The 18,293-nt window shown below is 61.2% G+C and overlaps 1 protein-coding gene across 7 annotated transcripts; it reads right to left on the reverse strand.

Moving 5' to 3' along the window:
* Positions 1-227: 227 nt before the first annotated feature.
* Positions 228-17,669, reverse strand: TMC6 (transmembrane channel like 6). Of its 7 annotated transcripts, none has more exons than XM_040244690.1 (22): positions 17,441-17,669; positions 17,094-17,189; positions 14,681-14,822; positions 14,384-14,526; positions 14,125-14,220; positions 13,640-13,798; positions 12,128-12,233; positions 11,887-11,980; positions 11,381-11,638; positions 10,922-11,112; positions 9,660-9,804; positions 8,901-9,056; positions 8,318-8,469; positions 8,139-8,220; positions 7,888-7,985; positions 6,233-6,328; positions 5,884-5,959; positions 4,775-4,908; positions 4,457-4,633; positions 4,301-4,379; positions 1,455-1,522; positions 228-486 (listed from the first exon to the last, which is right to left on the reverse strand). In XM_040244690.1, exons 3-22 carry the CDS (start codon positions 14,737-14,739, stop codon positions 420-422), a joined length of 2,436 nt encoding a protein of 811 aa, XP_040100624.1. In that variant the 5' UTR covers positions 14,740-14,822; positions 17,094-17,189; positions 17,441-17,669; the 3' UTR covers positions 228-419. The 7 variants fall into 7 exon arrangements, with proteins under 7 accessions (XP_040100624.1, XP_040100623.1, XP_040100625.1 ...); XM_040244689.1 differs by having other exon boundaries at positions 8,318-8,472; XM_040244688.1 differs by having other exon boundaries at positions 328-599; positions 8,318-8,472; positions 14,384-14,523.
* Between the last annotated feature and the right edge of the window lie 624 nt (positions 17,670-18,293).

Consider the following 18,293-nt stretch of genomic DNA (forward strand, 5'->3'; position numbering starts at 1 on the left):
CCAGCAGAGGGCGCCCTGCACTCAGCACTGAAGCCCTGCGGTCTGTTCCATCCAGAGCCCAGCACCGGGGAAGGCCACAGGGCTGAGCCTGGCCAGGAAGACAGCCTTGAAGAAACAGAGGGAGAAACTGGAGGCAGAAGAAGGCAGGCTGCAGGCCCTGGGGGCACGGCCATACCTGCGCACGCCTGGACAGGCCTGGGTACAAGCACAGACTCCCACAAGATGAGCCCATTTTGCAAAACATGTTTAATCAGAATAAATAAAGAGTGCCGGGTAGGGTTCACAGGGGGTGCTCCAGCCTCAGGTGGGCTGCAGAGTCCTGCCCCCTGAGCCCCATCCCCAATCACGTCCCAGCGGGGTCGTTTCCAGGCGGCATCTGCCTGCAGGGCCGCAGGAACCAGGCTGCCAGCCTGGCGCTCTTACTGGGCATCCCAGTCGTCTGTGAACAGGGCTGGGGGTGTCATGGCCTCCTCAGTTCTACCAGCCCTGACAGAAAGGAAAGTCAGCGAGGGGTCCCTGGCCTCGGGCAGTGCGCACCAGGCACCCCCTCCAAGGCCACAGGACGCCTAGCAGCTTCCTCCTGAGCTGCTTCCAGACCCCTGGAGAGAAGGGGAAGGAGCAGGAAGAGGCCAGGATTCACCACTGACACCTGGCTGGGGGCGCACACGTGTGATTAGTCGTGACCCTAGGCACTGCGGCCCCACCAGGCTCCTCTGTCCATGGGATTCTCCAGCCAAAGACACCAGAGCGGGCTGCCATGCCCTCCTCCTGGCTGGCGGGGTGGGGAGGATGTCTTATCAGGATGGCTCATTCTGGGATGGGGGGACTCCTGCTGCCCAGGGTGGGGATGGGGAGCCCCAAGGGCTTCCACCTGCAGACTTCAGCCAGCCCCCCTGGCTGGGCGGGGGCTGAGGAAGGGGGTGTGTGCATCCCCGAGTGTGTCTGTCTGTCCAGGCGGCAGGAAGATGTCTGAGTGTGCCTCCCCATTCCCAGACTTAAGCACAGGCAACAGGTGCAGGGAGAGATGTGCGGCCATGGGAGCAGGCTCTGCACTCCTGATACAGCAGCGTCTGGGGGCAGGATGTTCACCCCACGGAGAGAAAGGGGCGGGGGCCTGAGGAGAGAGCCAGCTAGACCGACCCCCTGACTCATCAAGACAGGGGATGCAGAGAGGAGGAGGAAGAGGGTGTGAGAGACCCCAGCTCAACCCTGCCCCCTGCACACAGTTCACTTCCTTTTTTCCTTTCTCACCAAACTTAAGTTTTTCTCCTGCCCCAAATGTCCCACACATCTGAGGAGAAAAGGTGGGGGAAAGGGGCAGGGGAGTCCCAAGAAGTTAAGGGCCACCCAGGGAGGCCAGTAGCCACTCCCCACTCCCGACCCCTGGAAGGAAGGGGCCTCTCTGTCCATTCCCTGCTCCCCGACCCTGCACACACCCCTCCCAGGCCCCTCACCTGTTCCTCTCCTTCCTCTCGTAGACACGCTGAAGCTTGTTGATCAAGAAGATTTTGTCCTCCCCCTCCTAGAAACACCGGAACACAGAGAGCAGCTGTCCACTACATGTCCATCCAGAAGTGGCCTGCTACAGTTGGCACTCGGTGGGGCTCTCAAAAATCTGACCCCATGAGCACGAAAAGTTTAAAGAAAGGAGACAGAGGTACCAAGCAAGCACAGGGGAAAACCGAAAACCCTACAGTGGACACATAGATACACCTAAGCTTCCTAGCGGCCAAGATGAAAAGGGAAACGTGCTGATTCACACAGCGAGGGCTGCCAGCTCAGCCTGATTCAATGTATAAACTCTGCCCTGGGGAAATTACCTCCTCTCTGACCTCCGTCACTGTGTGCTTGTGTCATTGGGGTTTGTGTGGGTTTTCTATCGTTGCCCTAATCGATGACAGAAACTTAGTGGCTTAAAGCAACACAAATGCAACACCTTTCAGTGCTAGAAACCAGAAGTCTACAATAGGGCTTCTCTGGCGGCTCAGTGGTAAAGAATCCGCCTGCCAGTGCAGGAGACACAAGTTCAATCCCTGGTCAGGGAAGACCTCACACGTCACAGAGCAGCTAAGCCTGTGCACCACAACTATTGAGCCCGCGCTCTAGAGCCCAAGAACCACAACTACTGAGTCCATGTGTCACAACTACTGCAGCACCCGCGCACCCTGGGCTCCGTGCGCCACAGCAAGAGAGCCGCCACAGTGAGAAGCCCGCACCGCAGCTAGGGAAAAGCCCAAGATCCAGCACAGCCAGAAACAAGGACACAAAAAGGTCCACAGCGGTCTCACTGGGCTAAAATCAAGGAGGGAGGAGGGCTGGTTACTTCTGGAGCCTCCAGGGAGAATCTATCCTCGCCTTCTTCAGCTTCTGAGTGTGCCCACCTCCCTGGGCTCACAGCCTCCTTCCATCTGCAGAGCCAGCAGCGTCCAGCCAAGTCCTTCTCACACCCTTTTCTCTGGTACTGACTCTCCAATTTCCTTTTCTAAGGGCTTTATCACGACATCATGTCCATGCCAGGTGACGTGGCTTATTCACAGCTCCTGGGATTAGGACAAGGACATCTCTGGGGCAGGGATCAGCCAATTCTTTGGCCACCAGATGCAAAGAGCCAACTCATTGGAAAAGACCCTGGTGATGGGAAAGATTGAGGGCAGGAGAAGGGGGCAACAGAGGATGAGATGGTTGGATGGCATCACTGATTCAACAGACACGAGTTTAAGCAAACTCTGGGAGATGGTGAAGGACAGGGAAGCTTGGCGTGCTGCAGTTCATGGGGTGGCAAAGGGTTGGACGTGACTTAGCGACTGATCAACAACAAATCGGCCAACCCAGGGCTCTTTCGACAAATGACGGTGAAACGTGCATAAAGGCTTAAAGTCGAGGACCCAGTTAAACACCCGGCAGACTTCAGGGCCCATGAAGCTCCGGGCTCAGACTGGGTTTCTGGTAGGGAGCCTTCACAAAGAGCAAACAGCAATTCTGTTCGAATGTGTCCGGCGCCGGGGACCCTGGCTCAGCTGGGAAGACGCTGAGACAGACACACCTCCAAGATGGGCCCTCCCCATTTTCTCTCCATTGAGTTGGTGGGAACAGGGGGCTGTGCGCCTGAGTAAGCTGCCCTGCTCAGTCCCAGGAAAAGATGCTCCGAGTGCTGGCGGAGCTCAGACCAGCAGCCCCAGACTCAGAACCGGGCCCGGGCTCGGCCCTGGTGGGAGATGCTGCCCACCACGAGGGCCGCCTGGGGAGCTGCCCTTCAGTTCCTAGAGGAACGGCAGGCAGAACGCGGTGAACCAGGGGTTCCTCTCTCAATGCCCCTGTGCATCCCGCCAGGCACCTCAGGTCCCGAAGATCTACACAGCAGAGCACGAGCCAGTTGGGAAAAACAACCCATGTCCAACAGCTGGGGCCAGGCAACCCCCTCAGCCAAAACGCCCAGCCTGAGCCCTGCCTCCTGTTTGTAGAAGCATTGCATTGCTTACAACCCAATAAAAAGTGGAAGCAGTCCCCAGGGGATCCTCCCACTTGGAAAGACCTGACTCTGAGCCTCTGCACCAACCAGCCAGCAGCAGGATCACACGAGCTACAGCCCAGCCCCGTCCCACCTTGGCTGACCCCCGGCAGTGGACCCTCAGGTCATTTCTAATGCAGGGTGGCGGGAAGCCACCAGCCCTGATGTGACTGCCTGGGGGACACAGGCAGCAGCTGGCCCCAAGGTGGGCTCAAGCATTGAGTACACAAGGGAGAAACCGGAAAGGAAAGGGAGAAAAGGAAAAAAAATAGCAGTGGGGAGAGTGATGTCAGGGTCCTGGGGGCAAGCTTGGGGCCCTGGGGATGAGGTCAGAGGCCACTGAGTAGTCAAGGAGACCTGCCATCACTGACACGTGCTCCTGAGCAGCCAGCCCAGACCTGGGCAGGGTAAGGACCAGGCGAAAGGCCCCTGCCATCCAGGCAAACACCAGTCCGAGTGACCCTGACTGTCGGGGCAGTGACTTGCCCCAGAGGTGATGGGAGGTCCAGTAACTGAGCAGGCAGGAGGGAGGGACAGCCCACGGGGCAGCTCTGGGTGACCTCTGGGGGACTGGGATTGGGGCTGGGGGTCATTGGAGAAGCACTTCTGGAGCCCTCGTCCCAGTGGGGTCTTTGCAGATGGGCAGCCTGGCCGCCTCCAACTCTGATGAATATGAACTATGTATCTCAACTGATACAATTCGCATAGCAAACAACCCCTTTCTACAGCCCAGATCCGGGGAAGGAGAGAAGCTTGGAGGGACTTGGGTTGGGGGCTCAGAGGGGCACTCACGTTGCTGATTTGCTCCTTGAGGAGGCAGATGACCTTCCGCTGGCCCTTCACCACCTGGATGTTGAGGTAGATCACAGCCCTGCGGGAGATGGGTGGTCAGGCTGGGCCCCTCGCAGGAGCCCGGGGGACGGAGAAGCCAGGGACCCCGTCACTCACAGCAGCAGGGCTGACACCAGGTAGATGGGGAAGGTATCTTCTACCAGGTAGCGATGGACCCAGGGTAGCCAGGAGACTCGGGGGCCTGCCTTCTCCAGGCGGCGCACCCACACCTTCCCCGCCTCATACATGGTGTCCAGGGTCCGGAAGGGGCCACAGGTGTTCGAGGGCTTAACCCTGGGGGCAGAGGGCGGGCGGCGTGACCCTTGAGCCTGGGCAAAGGGCAGCTCCCCACCACCCAAACCTTGGCCAGCAGTCACAGCCCCACCAGGCAGCCCTCCCCACGCCCCCCACCCCGGAGGCCAGGTGCCCACTCACTGCCAGACAGCGTAGCAGAGGAAAACGGCTGCGCCCAGGAAGGAGGGGAAGCAGAGCAGGGAGACGAAGACAGTGCTCATGTGGGACGCCTTCCAGGGCCTGCGAGGCGCCTGGCAGTTGGCCATCAGGCTGGCCTGGGGACAAAGGCTGCGTTCGGCTACCACCACCCTGCCATCCACCGCCCCTACTCCCAGGCCTGGTGGGGCCTCCCAGAGCAAACAGGACCGAGGCCGGCCATGGGCTGAGAGGGTGCTGCGCTTCCAGCTCCCTGAGCCCAGCTTCCAGCCTGAGCCAAGACCTCAGGACAGCCCAACAGAGAGGCAGACGCTTGGGATCTAAGCCCACAGGCTGGGGAGGGCCAGCGGGGCCACCTCCCCGTCTGCATAGGGGAGACCAAGGGACATGGGGGTATGCTTGGCCAGCTCACTTGTAAGCGGGAGGGATGATACTAACAGCCACCTCCGTTGACTAAAGGTCTCCAGTGGGCTAGACACCCTGCCCTGTGCTTTATAAACGTCATCTCCAGCAGTGCCCCCTAGGGCACCATCCATGAGTTTTAATTGTCACTAAAGCATGTCAGACTCTTTGTGACCCCACGAACTGTAGCCTGCCAGTCTCCTCTGTCCATGGGATCTCTCAGGTAAGGATACTGGAGTCGGTTCCCATTTCCTTCTCCAGGGTATCTTCCTGACCCGCTCAGGAGGTGGATTCTTTACCACTGAGTCACCTGGGGACACCCATATCCACTGTGTACAGATGAGGAAACTCGGGGAGCAGAGGAAAGGGGATGCTGGTTCTGAGCGCCTCTGAGCCCCCCGGCTGGAAGCCCTGACCTGTACACACAGGCACGTGGCGATGGCCACAGATCCTAACGGGATGCTGCCCAGCCTGCCAAAGGCAGAGATTCAGGGCCGGAGATCAGCTGGGGCCTGTGTGACTGACCCCAGAGGGCGGCCCTGGGCTGCCAGCCGCATACCGCTCAGGCCAGGGAAGGGTTCTAATGTCCCAGGGCTCCGTGTCTGCCAGCCCAGTGGCCACCCTGGCTGCACACACTCCCCAGGCCCGCTGCCCCCCGTGCCCCCACCCCTGGGACCCAGCGGTACCTTTACCTTCTTGATGTAGAAGAGGAGCAGCAGTTTGATGACCTGCATGGCAGGCAGGAGCGGGGAGAAGAGGACCCCCAGCCTGAGGAGGGCGTGGAGAGGAGAGGGCTGCAGTCCAGGGGCTGGGGTCCTGGACCCCGAGCTGTTCCCCAGACCCAGAACTGCCCCCCCCCAGGCCTGGCTCAGGGTCAGACCTCGAGGAAAGCCCAGCAAGGAGGCCGGAGCCCGGGTCCACTGGGGGCTGAGGGGTCAGGTCACTCCAGAATCCCAGGACTGGGCCTTGCTGGGGCCCTGAGGGGGAAGGGGTCAGCCTCCCCGGGGACTGGGCTGTGGGACACACAAGGGAGACGCTCACCAAGTCAGGGTCTGCCCGTAAATCAGCTCCAGGACATTTCCTGCAATGTCGAACTCAGGCTTCCCCTTCCTCTTAAGCTGCTTCTCAGAGAAAAGCCTGGAGCAGAAGAGCCCTAGGGTCACAAAGGAGGCCTGAACCCCAAGACCAGCCCAAGGGACGCTGGGACCCCACCCCGACCCGCACGGCAAGCTGACGAGCCAGCCCACCCCTCCCAGTGCCCAGTGATGTCGAGGGGAGACAGCGGAGTGGGGTCCCACACGGAAGGGTCTGCACTGCAGCTGACTTAGTCTCTGTCCATTTTCTACGCACGTGTGATACACCCCAGTGCAAACATGCACAGTGGCATCAAAGGTGTGACTGCTTTTTAAAAATTTTATTCCCTGGTGGCTCAGATGGTGAAGAATCTGCCTGCAATGAGGGAGACCCAGGTTCGATCCCTGGGTCAAAAAGTTCCCCTGGAGAAGGGAATGGTAACCCACTTCAGTATTCTTGCCTGGAAAATTCCATGGACATAGAAGCCTGGCAGGCTACAGTCCATGGGGTTGCAGAGTCGGACACGCCTGAGCAACTTTCACTCCCTCCCTGGTGAAAGTGAAGTGAAAGTTGCTCGGTCGTGTCCGACTCTTTGCAACCCCATGGACTCCATGGAATTCTCCAGGCCAGAATACTGGAGTGGGTAGCCTATCCCTTCTCCAGCGGCTCTTCCCAACTCAGGAATTAAACCAACGTCTCCTGCACCGGCAGGAGGATTCTTTCCCAGCTGAGCTATCAGAGATGGCTTCCCTCTTGGTGGCTCAGTGGTAAGGAATCCACCTGCCGGTGCAGGAGACATGGGTTCGAGTCCTGGTCCCGAAAGATCCCACATGCCACGAGGCAACCAAACCCCTGCGCCACAGCCACTGAGCCTGTGCTCTAGAGCCCGGGAGCCACAACTACTGAGCCCACGCGCCACAGTCCCTGAAGCCCCGAGCCCTAGAGCCCGTGATCCACAGCAAAAGAAGCCACTACAGCAAGAAGCCTGCACACAGCAACGAAGGCCCAGCACGGCCAAGAAAAAAAATTTCTAAAAAAAGATATTTTTATTATTATCGAGGCCTCCCTGGCGGTCCAGTAGTTAAGACTCCATGCTTCCACTGCAGGGGGCAGGGGTTCGATCCCTGGCCGGGGAAGTTCTGCATGCCACGAGGTGCGGCCGGAAATAAATATCAATCTTGAAAAAATTTTAAGTAAAAATCTTATTATTTTTAAATTCCGATGTTCTCAAAGAAAACACAAAAAAGAAGGAAATGACACCTGCCATGCCAGCACCCACAGCCAGGACAGCTGAACACGTTCTTCCACTTTCTGTGCTTCCTCCCGACCCTTTTTTCCCTTGACGGGTTAGACCACAGGCATCATCTTGAAACCTGTTTTCCTTTCCGATCTAAAAATATGCTACATCCTGTTTTCTCAGGGTTTTTCTCAGTTTAACAATATTTTACAGAAAAGCTGTCATGGGTGGAAATTTATGGTCCCAGTCTGGGGTCAGGTGCTGATTTTCAGAGGCCTGAGGACTGCCCAGGTGACCCCCACCTCCACCACGCATGCAGAGAAGGACACTAGGAGCCCTTCTGCAGGGGATGCCCAGGTGCAGGGGCCCAGTCCACGGGCCTCACCTCCACACCAGCTCCCCCAGAAGTGTGTCCAGCAGCATGAAGATGAAGTCCATCACCATAAGCCGGTACAGCTCCTGGCCCACAAAGTTCTCCCAGCACTGAAACAGAGCGACCTCAGCCCCCACCCTCCCCTGCCACCCGGGCACCCCCAGGACACTTGAGGACAGAGCCAGGGAAGGTCAGGTGAGGGCTGGCTGCTGTGAGGGGCCTGAGCCCCAGGCCCCCACCAGCATCGCCTGGCCCGCCCTCACCTGGTCCTTCAGGGTGCCCACCCTGCGGCCCAGCCAGTGGTAGCAAAGAATCCCCAGGGTGACCATCTTGAGGATGAGGTTCCTGTGGAAAAGGGTGGGTGTGCGGGCTGAGGGCTGGGTGCCTGGGAGACAGAGGTCCCGCCCCAGAAAGCCCGCCCCTGGCCCACCTGGCCTCGCACCTGCAGATGGCCACGTACACCTCCAGCACCGGGGAGTCGTGCCGCTCCAGGGCGGCCAGGATGCGGAACAGGTAGGGGGCCCCCAGGTTGAGGAGGCAAACCACCAGGGGCAGGAGCAGCAGGACAGCCTCCCGCTCGGCGGACACTGGGCTCTGCTGGGGCGGGGGTGGGCAGTGGTCCCCAGAGGGGCCCCAAGGACAGGGTCAGGTCCACTGCTGGGCCCGAGGGTGGGGGGTGGGAACGGGCCACAGGGAGGGGTCGAGAGGGGGGTACAGAGCAGGTGGAGATGGCAGGCAAATCTCCCCCACCCCAGGCCCCATGTTCAAACCGCACAGGAAGGGGGGCGGGAGGTGGAGAAGGGAGGATGGAACACAGGTGTCAGAAAAAAAAGTGAAAAGTGAAACCAAAAGACAAGAAAACAAAAGGATGTTATAATACGTCAGACAGAACGAGAATGAGAACAAGGCCTGGGAGAAAAGTGTCCTCTTGGGGGCCGGGGTGGAGGGTGTGGGAGGCCAGGGGTCCCAGCTAATAAAGCGGGAGGCCCGGGCCTCCTTGGCAGCTGCCCGCACCCTCTCCGCACCTCGATCATGAGCTCCGAGAAGGTGTAGACGGCCAGGGTGCAGCCCAGCGTGGTGCCCAGACACAACAGCCACACGAGCCCCAGCACGGCCACCCGCCGCAGCCGCCCGCACGCGCTCCGGGGGTGCTGGCGCGACTGCCATTCAGCCAGCAGCTCCTACAGGCGACAGCAAGCCCGTCACCAGGGCACAGACACGCGGGGACCTGCCCACGCGTGCACCACACCCCGGGGGGGCGCACGGAGCCGACACACGGGGAGGCTTGGGGTCGGGGGAGGGCCAGGGCTCACCTCCCGCCTGCCCCCAGGACCACGGCCTGTGGCTCCCCCGAAACAGGCCCCGTCTCCAGGGACGTGGCTTGCCCCCCACCTGCCTCCGGAGCCGTGCTGCCTACTGAGCCGTGCTGCCTGCTGACAGCAGTTCCCTCACCGACTAGGAGCCACGGGACGCTCCCTGAGGGCCCGAGAGCTGGGTCCAAACTGTGAGCGCCCCTGACTCGAATCCCACAGCAGGGACCCCTGACAGGCAGAGGATCTTCCAGGAGCCCCAGTTCAGCCCTCACTGTTCTCACTTGTACCCCAGGGCTACCGGGGGCGCTGGGAGTGCGGGCCAGCTGGCACAGTGGAGGCCTCTTCCTGCCAGGGCCGGAGGGCATGGGGCCTTCGAGAAGAGGAAGTCCTTCTGCAGGGCCCGGACTGGTGTTCCCCTGGACACGGGGGTGGCGGACCGCAGCCCCAGGGGGCCATGAGCCCCCAGCTCACCTTCAGCTGGGTTCGGATGTTGTCATGCTGAAGGCGGATGGCCCATCTCTGGGTCACTTTGTAGTCCCAGGAACAGAAAACGGTGATGGCGTGGACCCCCGAGGCGCTGCCCACCCGGTAGCTCTCCCCGAAAGAGCGGGACATGCTGGGAGAAGCAGAGCCAGGCAGGGGGTGAGATGGGGCAGAAGGCAAAGAGGCCGGGAGAAACAGATCTGACAAAGTGCACCAGCCACTCAGAGAAGGCCCCCACCCCGGCCAGCACTCATGGGCCTCTGGCCACTCTCCCTGCCCCACCTCTAGCCTGGAGCTCTCAGCCTCCTGGGGTGGGCCACCGGCCACCCTAGGTCAGACCTGTCCAGCAGGATGCTCAGTAGCCACAAAGGGCTAGAAATGGGGTCACCTCCACTCCCCACCACCCCACCGGCTGCCTCCCACCCAGACGTGGCTATAGAAGCTTCTGGCTTACCTCAGGACCTGTGCACTGCCTCTCCCAAGAACCAGCACACCTTCCTCTGTCCTTCCCTAGCTGCCCTTATTTAACCTCCCTCTGTGGTACAAGGGCCACTCCCCTGGGAAGCCGGTCTGACTCCCATGCTCCATAACACCTGAGCAATGCAACAGGTTCCCAACCTCTTCACTGGCCTGTCTCCTCCTGTACACAGCAAGTGTCTCAAGGATATGCACCAAGCTCATTTATCTTCCTGCCCTGAGCAGAGCACAGCAAATGTGTGTGGAGTGTATGGGCGTGTGGATGAAAGTGTGGATGGAAGGAAGGATCTACGGACGCATGGTTGATAGATAGATGGAGGATAGAGTGATGATGGGTGGATTATTGTTCAGTCACTCAGTTGTGTCAGACTTTGTGACCCCAAGGTGGACTGCAACAAGCCAAGCTTCCCAGTCCTTCACTATCTCCCGGAGTTTGCTCAAACTCATGTCCCTTGAGTCAATGATACCATCCAACCATCTCATCCTCTGTTGCCCCCTTCTCCTCTTGCCTTCAATCTTTGAATGGATGAATGGATGGGAAAATGGATGGGTGGGTAGCTAGATGGATGACCGAATGGGTGGCTGGATGGATGAAGAGATGATGAATGGATGGGTAGCCAGACGGACTAATGGATGGACAGAGGAATGGACGAATGAATGGAGGGAGTGATGATGGATGGATGGGTAGACAGATGGATGGATGAATGGACAGATGGATGCATGAGTGGGTCAGTGATGCTCAGAGCCGGGGTCACATGGCAGAGAGCCATTACCTGTACACCAGAGTGATGCAGGTGATAAAGAAAGCTGCCCCCAGGGTGAAGAGGTAGGCCAGGGGCATGTTGTAGGGCAGGCTGCCCGCCTCGGGAGTGCACTGGCTGCCATTCAGTAGGGAGGCACACGGCTGGTTCAATGTGGCGTTACTATAGTAGCCGTAGTACATGATACTGTGGGTGAAGTGGCCCTGCGGAGAAAACACCTAGCAGGGTCAGGGAGTCTGCCCTCCTGGCAGCTGACCCACCCTCAGGCTTGCAGGGCACCCAGAGGACGGGGTGAGGAGAAAGGCAGAGGGGAGGGGGGTGAGGGGAACATGGAGGTGAACGGAGGACCGTGGCCGCCCTGGGGCTTCCAGGGTCCCAAGGAAAGCGAGGGGAGCCAGAGTCAAAGCAGCGGATGGGGTGGGGTGTAACAAGAGGGTGCCTGCTCACCGCCCCCTCCCCACCAAGCCTCACCCCGCCGGTGAGGAGCTCCAGGCCCGTGAAGGCGGGCACCGGGCCCACGGGTGCAGGCGGGAAGGCGGCCTGCACGCCCACGATGAAGGCCAGCAGCGGCAGCAGCAGCAGGGCGTTGAAGGCCAGCAGGGTCTTGAGGAAGAGGAAGTAGGATAGGACGCTGGAGCCGAACCGGCCCCCGATCCGCTTCAGGGCGTAGCGCCAGGGCATCAGGGCCTGCAGCCCGGAGAGCAGCGCCAGCCCCAGGTTGTGCGAGGCCTGCAGGGACAGCGGCAGCACGGCTCTCAGGCGGGGCCGGGGCAGGGAGCCGGCCCCTAGCAAGACCACAGTCCAGTCCAGGGCCCAGAGCGCAGGGGCGCCGTGAGGGGAGGAGGGAGCTCAGTCCTGGCCTGGAGCCAGGCTGGAGGCGAGATGACCCCACGGGCATCACTCGGAGGGAGAAAGGGCCCCCTCATTGCCCCCACTCCACCTCACCCGCTCCCTCCTGGGTACCCAGATGCTCCTACCAGGACACAGCTGTCACAGAGCTGGTCGCAGCAGGAGAGGAGCCCGCGGTGCCGCTGGGCCCTGTGCTTGCCCCTCGTGGGCCGGCTCTCCTCCCTGGGGGCAGAGGCAGCGTCTGGGGTCAGTCCACTCCCTCCCCACCGGGAACCGCCGTCCACCGAGGGCTCAGGAGCCGGCTCACCCCCTGCCCCGCCCAGCCAAGGAGGGGCGTCTGGGGGCTGCCCGAGGTGGAGGGGCACTGACCGCAGGGAGCGTTTCTCAGCCAGGCTCAGGGGCATCCCCCGGAGCATGTGGTCCCGCTGGGCCGCCGTCAGGCCCTGGAGCTCCTTCACCAGGAGGCCCCGCTTCTCTGCAGGGGAAAGGAGGCAAGCTGAGGTTCCCGCGGCACCCTTCCCTCCCTCCCGCCGTGTGGCTGTCCCCTGCCACCCAGGCCTCTGCCTCCCGGCCAGGCCCACATGCCCACCAGCCGTCACCCTCTCTTACCTCCACCCCCGGGAGCCCAGGACACAATCAAGTTCCCAGCATCTTCCAAGGCCCAGCCCGGTGCCCTCCTCCTTGACCCAAACTCCCCTCCTAGGGCCCCTCAAGCATCTTGCTCTGATCCCCCCACGCACCAGAGCCCCGTATGCTCCCCCTACTCAGCAGCAATGGGGTCCCAGCCCCTCCAGCCCCCCACCACTTCCCACTATGCCAAGCCCTGCTGGGGTCAGTAGGGAAAGGCGGGGTCTGGAGATCTGGCCACCCCTCAGCCTCTCTCCTTCCATTCTCACACCCACCCTGGAAAGGGGATGCTATTTTAACTCCTCTTTCCAGATAAGAAATGACGAGAAAGCAGACACTCGGCCTGGTTCGCACAATAAAACTGGAACGTTCACCCTGACCCCTGAGCTAACTGCCCCATAACCCACCAGCTGGGGGCCTCGGGTAAACAGGGAGGGGAAACACAGGAGTGCCCCAGGAAGTGCCCAAGGCCCTGGGCGCTGCTGCCAGAGATCACTTGGTTGAAGACTGACCTGTGTGCTGGGCCCTGCTCCTTCCTACAGCTATTCTCTCTTGTTCCCCAACCCCTCCACACCAGCCTCCCAGATGCTCAGGGAAGCCAGGAGGCTCCCACCCCGGGGCCTTTGCACATGCCCCCAGCAGCTCTAGTGTCACTTCCTCCAGGAAGCCTCCCGAGATTCCTCTAGGCTAGATGGGTTCTGCAACGCTCTCCTGCCAGGCACCTTTCCTCAGCTGCCCTTACCTGAGCTTTGTTGTTGCTATTCAGGCACCGGGTTGTGTCCAGCTCTTTGTGACCCCATGGACTGCAGCACGCCAGGCCTCCCCATCCCTCACCATCTCCCAAAGTATGCTCATGTTCATGTCCATTGCATCGGCTACACCATCCAGCCATCTCATCTCATCTCATCTCAATCTGAGCTTTAACCATCACTTATCCGTTTATTTGGTTCCTGTTTCACCAGACGATACACTGCATCGGGTATGCTCACCACCATCACATCCCAAAGCCAATACCAGTGTCTGTGACACTACAAATGCTCAACAGACACCGCAGAGCGCCTGGCTGCAGAGTCAAACCCTGCGCAGCCAGAGCGGCCCGTGCTTCTCCGTCCCAGTGGCTGGGACACCAAGACCCTCCTGCACTGCTGCAAAGGGACCTCACTCCAGGGGACCTTCAGACAGCCTGCTGCACCCCAGCCCCCCACCCCGCCAGCAGATGTCCTCCCCAGCGAGGCCCCGTCCCCCCTCACTCACCCTCCTCCTCCAGGACCGCAGAATCCAGCTCCAGGTCGTATAGGCGGAGGCTGGGCCGGGCTGAGCGGCCCATGTCCCTGAGCTGCGGCCGGCCGGCCCTGCGACGCAGCTTCACCGTGCGGCTGTAGTACTGGGATATGATGGCCCCACGGCTCCGGCCTGCGGAGGCCACTGGTCAGCGGAGGGATGCGGCCCCTCACGTGGGGCAGGGACCACCATCCCCCCCCACTGCTCCCCAGGGCCCAGGAAAGTCCCTTCATAAGAGACCTCAGGCTCCACCGGTTCCCAAGAGCCTATTTTTATCCCCATGATGACTCTGAAGTCATTTTTTTTAGAACCCGGCGAGGCTGCCTGGGGCCGGGCTGGGCCTCCAGGCAGCATATAGGGTGAGGTAGGAGCCAAAGAGGCCCAGCTCTGAGATCTGTAGATCTTTAGCCGGAAACCTCAGCCCGGCCCAGGGTCCGAAGGGAAAGGGTCCCACTCACCAATGGTGCGACTGGGCATGCTGGCCAAGATGCGGAGCGTGGCCATGCTATAGACGGGGGCACCCTCGGGCCCCAGCAGGGTCTCGTGGTCGCTGCCTGTCCAGCAAAGTTAAGACTTGTCCAGAGGTTCTACAGACCCTGCCGGCCAGAGATCTCCCCACCCAGCCCCCTCCCCAGGCTGCTAGGAGGGGCTTCCTCAGAGGGTGAGAGGCTCAGTGCCCTACCCACCCCATCCCAGCACCTGGCCAGGTGGGCTCACCTGAGGCCCCCAGGGCGCCAGTCCCCGGCTGCCTCTGCTGCAGCTCCAGCCCCTCCTTGGCCACCCAGCGGCTCTGCTCCTGGATGAGCTGGTGGAAGGAGTCATGCACTTCGCTCTCATCATAGGGGCTGGGCTCTTGGCTGCTGGGTCCAGAACGGGGGGTGTGGCGGGGAGGTCAGGCTGCTGCTGACCCAGTCCTCACCCCAGCAGCCTTCCCCCTCCGAAGGGCTGAGGTCCAGCCCACCTCTCCCTGGGGGTGACACATCCCAGCCCCCAGCCCCACCCCAGAGCACCTACCCCTCTGGGTCCTCTGGGGTCTCGAGGACATTCAGGACAAAGGCTGGCGACTGAGACATGTCTGCGGCCCACTGCCAGCCAGTCCACAGCCCTAGCGCAGTTCAGAGCCTGGACGCGGCCTTCAGAGCCTCCTGCTGCCCATCTGATGAGACAGGAAGTGTTACAGCAAAGTGAGCCTGGCACCCAGCCCCGCCACCAGCTCCCTGGGGACCGTGGGAGGGGCCGCTTCCAGCCTGGGCTGCCTGAGCCCCCACCCTGCCCCCATCCACAGACAAACACCAAACACATGGTCCAGTGTCTGTTAGTGACTCAGTCGTGTCCCACTATTTGTGACCTCCACAGGCTCCTCTGTCCATGGAATTCTCCAGGCAAGAATACTGGGGTAGGTAGCCATTTCCTTCTCCAAGGGCTTTCCCAACCCAGGGATGAAATCCGGTCTCCCGCACTGCAGGCAGATTCTTTCCGTCTGAGCCACCAGACAATCCCAAAGAATACTGGAGTGGGTTACCATGCCCTCCTCCAGAGGATCTTCCCAACCTCAGGGGTTGAACCTGCATTGGCAGGCGGGTTCTTTACCACTAGCGCCACCTGGGACGCCCCAGTGAGTGACCGGAGATAAACCGCAGGCAGGAATGGACTGACAGGGAGACTCCTCCACCACCAGAGGGGAGGAAGGAGGTTAGGGAGGAAGGAAGGGAGGGGAGTCTGGGCAGTTCCCCACCGGTTTCCTCAGTGGCGCCATTCCTGCAAGAGGATGGGCGGGTGGGGCCTGTGGTTAGGGCTCTCCATTCCTAAGGTTCTGACCCGGGGAGTCCCCCTCTTGGGGAGAAAGGTCAGGACAGCTGGGGCCTTTCCTGTGCCCACCCGTGACCCCGAAGCACTTCCTCCCGCTGGAAATCTCACAGGAGCCAGCCGCCTGGGCCCGCAGCCCTCACCCCTCACCAGCGCCGGACAGAACAGCAGGCAGCATGGCCTCAGCTGCACCCCAGCCTGCGTCCCCCACTCCACGGAGGTCACCCTGTGCCAAGCTGGGCACGTCAAGGTCGACAGCCCTCCTGAGAGTTCCTTACATTCCATCACCTCGGGGAGAGCCTGGGGAGCTGGCTGGGGAGGGGGCTGGGCCTTAAACAGGCAGCCTTTGTCCAGCCTTTGTCCGGGCTCTGCCGTCACCCAGGACAACAGAACCAGGGTGGCCTTGTCCAGGCTCTCCACCCCGTGGGAGTGGGGCAGGGCGGGGGGGAGCGGGCTCCCAGCCACCAGCTGATGCCTGCAGGACTCTGCCCCAGCAAGACTGGGCCTAGCCCTCAGTCTGCCCTGTCCCCCCCACCCCTGCCCTTCTCCCTACCCTTAACTCCAGGAAACTCAGCACTTAGGAAAGCTGGCTCAGCTCAAGGGGCTTCCTCAGGCGAGGCCGGGGTGCCCAGCCCACTAGGGCTGTGCCCAGACAGTGCCCCGGCTTGGGGGTGTCCAGTCTCAGAGCCCAGGCTCCACACAACCCAAGCCCCCTCCCCTTTCCTCCCACAGGAGCACAGTGTGGAGAAACCAGCAGAGGTCAGAGGTGGACTCGACTCCGCCTGAAAGGAAAAGTGGCTGGAGCTGGGGCTGAGAGTGTGCCCCCACAGTCTAGAGCGGGAATTCCTTCCAGGAAACACAGACCTTCCCAAGTTCTGGGCTACAGGCCTCTCCCACACACCCCTTCTCCAGGAGGGAGGAGCAGGGCGGGTGAGAGGTGCTCAGAGGCTGCGTGGGGGCTAGAGGCTCACCTGGACACTGGCACCTGGGCACTGCTTTGGACTTCTGCCCGGGTGGTACCCAGGGCCCTGGTACCCTTGCCCAGGTGGGGATAAGTCGGGCAGGCGTTTCCAGGGCGCACCATTACTGAGCCCTGAACTGGGTAGGGAGGTGCAGGGCTGGGCCTAGTTTCCAGAAACTCCACCCCAGCCGGAAGCGAGTCCTTTGGGGACAGCTACCATCAAGGCAGAGTGGCAGCCACGCCTCTGAGCCCAGTGGCGGCAGCAGCTCTGAAAGCCCCTGGACCCCTCATTTGCCAGTCTCCCACCCCCTCACTTTCGACCAGTGGTACCTACAGGGGCCTCTACCCCTTCCCTTCCGGAGAAACAAACACAGCTGTCCTCCCCCTGAAGCACCTGCAGAGAAGAGGGGGAGGGGCGGGGGTGCAGTGGGATCAGCCGGTCCCCCAGCGGGACCCTCCGGAGGGTCAAACTCAGGGAGATCCAGAAGAACCGCAGGAGGGAACTCAGTGCCCAGTGGTCCCAGAGTCCCAAAGGAACTTGGAGGGGGTGGAGCTGGTGGCCTCAGGGGAACTGGACGGGGCTGGGAGGGGGTGGGGACCACCCCCAAGCCCCAGAGTTACCGCCCCGCCCCACCAGGGTCCCACATCCTGGCGGCTTACCTGGGAGGCGCTGGGGAGAGGAGGCGGGCGGTGACTCACCTGTCTCCCGCCCCTGCCCAGCAAGGGCCGCCGGGAACTGTGTTCGGACTCCACCAACTGCGGGAGGGACCGAGAGGTCAGAGGGAGCAAGTGGACAAGGATCTTCGGGGCGACCCGAGACCGAGGCAGACCTGGCGGAGCCACAGAGCTGCACCGCCCAGCCCGGCCCACGTGGTGACCCGCCTCCGATAAGTCACGTGACCCGACGGCGGGGTTGGTGGGGGAGGGCGCCCCGCTTCTTCTGCCCATCGAGCACTCGGCGAACTGTGCCCTCTCCCCGCCAGCTTCCGACCCTTATCTTCACCCACCCCGAGGTCTGAGCAGGAAGAAGGCGGCCGAGTATCTAGAAGCCTTCTAGTCTCTGGTTGAAGCCAATTTCTGTGAGACTCAGTTTCCCCAAGTTTCAAACGGGGACAGTAATCGCAGACCTGCCCGCTTCTCAGAGCGATGATCAAAATAACACCAGGCACCAAAACCACACGAATAGGGGCCGGCCCTGCCACACCAGATTGGGTAACCCCTTCCTCCTGCACAGCCTCCAGCAACTCCCGTAAACTGACTGGTGGAACCTGGGGCTTAGCTCCACCCCAGTCTGGGCGTGGCACTGCTGTTTCTCCCGCCGAGTTCCGGCACACTTCCTGTGTGCTAGGTGGGGACAGTCCCCATTCCTATTTGCTCAGTTATTCCCCACAAGGCAGGGTCGGGGGCACCGGTGACGCTAGTTCAGAGATGAGGAAGCAGGCTGAGTTGCTGCTGAGGTCAGTCAGCCTCCAGGGGGTCATCCACCACAACCTGAATCTTGTCCACCCAGGAGCTCTACCTAGAAAGCTGACCTCGAGAGAGTCCGGGAGGGGGCCAGTGGAGAGTCCCCTGGGTTTGAAAAAAGGGTGGGCTCTGGACAGTGGTGGGAGCCATTCTTGGCTGGGAGAAGCCTGGGAAGGTGGGCAGTGAAAGGGAGCTGGAAGGCAGAAAGGAAGGAGAGGGCCCTCCTGGAGGGCAGGACAGGCAGGCCAAGCCAGGATGTCCACACAGAGTCGTTACCTCTGGCTGGGTCTTGGCACAAGCACCTCAGCATGGAGAACCAGCCCTGCCTAGTCCCTGCCTCTCCCTGCCAACACTATCCCCGCCCTGCACGCCCATGCTCCAGCTTGCTGTATTTGC

The sequence above is a fragment of the Oryx dammah genome, unplaced genomic scaffold (assembly GCF_014754425.2).
Source record: "Oryx dammah isolate SB20612 unplaced genomic scaffold, SCBI_Odam_1.1 HiC_scaffold_8, whole genome shotgun sequence".
NCBI classification, from domain to species: Eukaryota; Metazoa; Chordata; class Mammalia; order Artiodactyla; family Bovidae; genus Oryx; species Oryx dammah.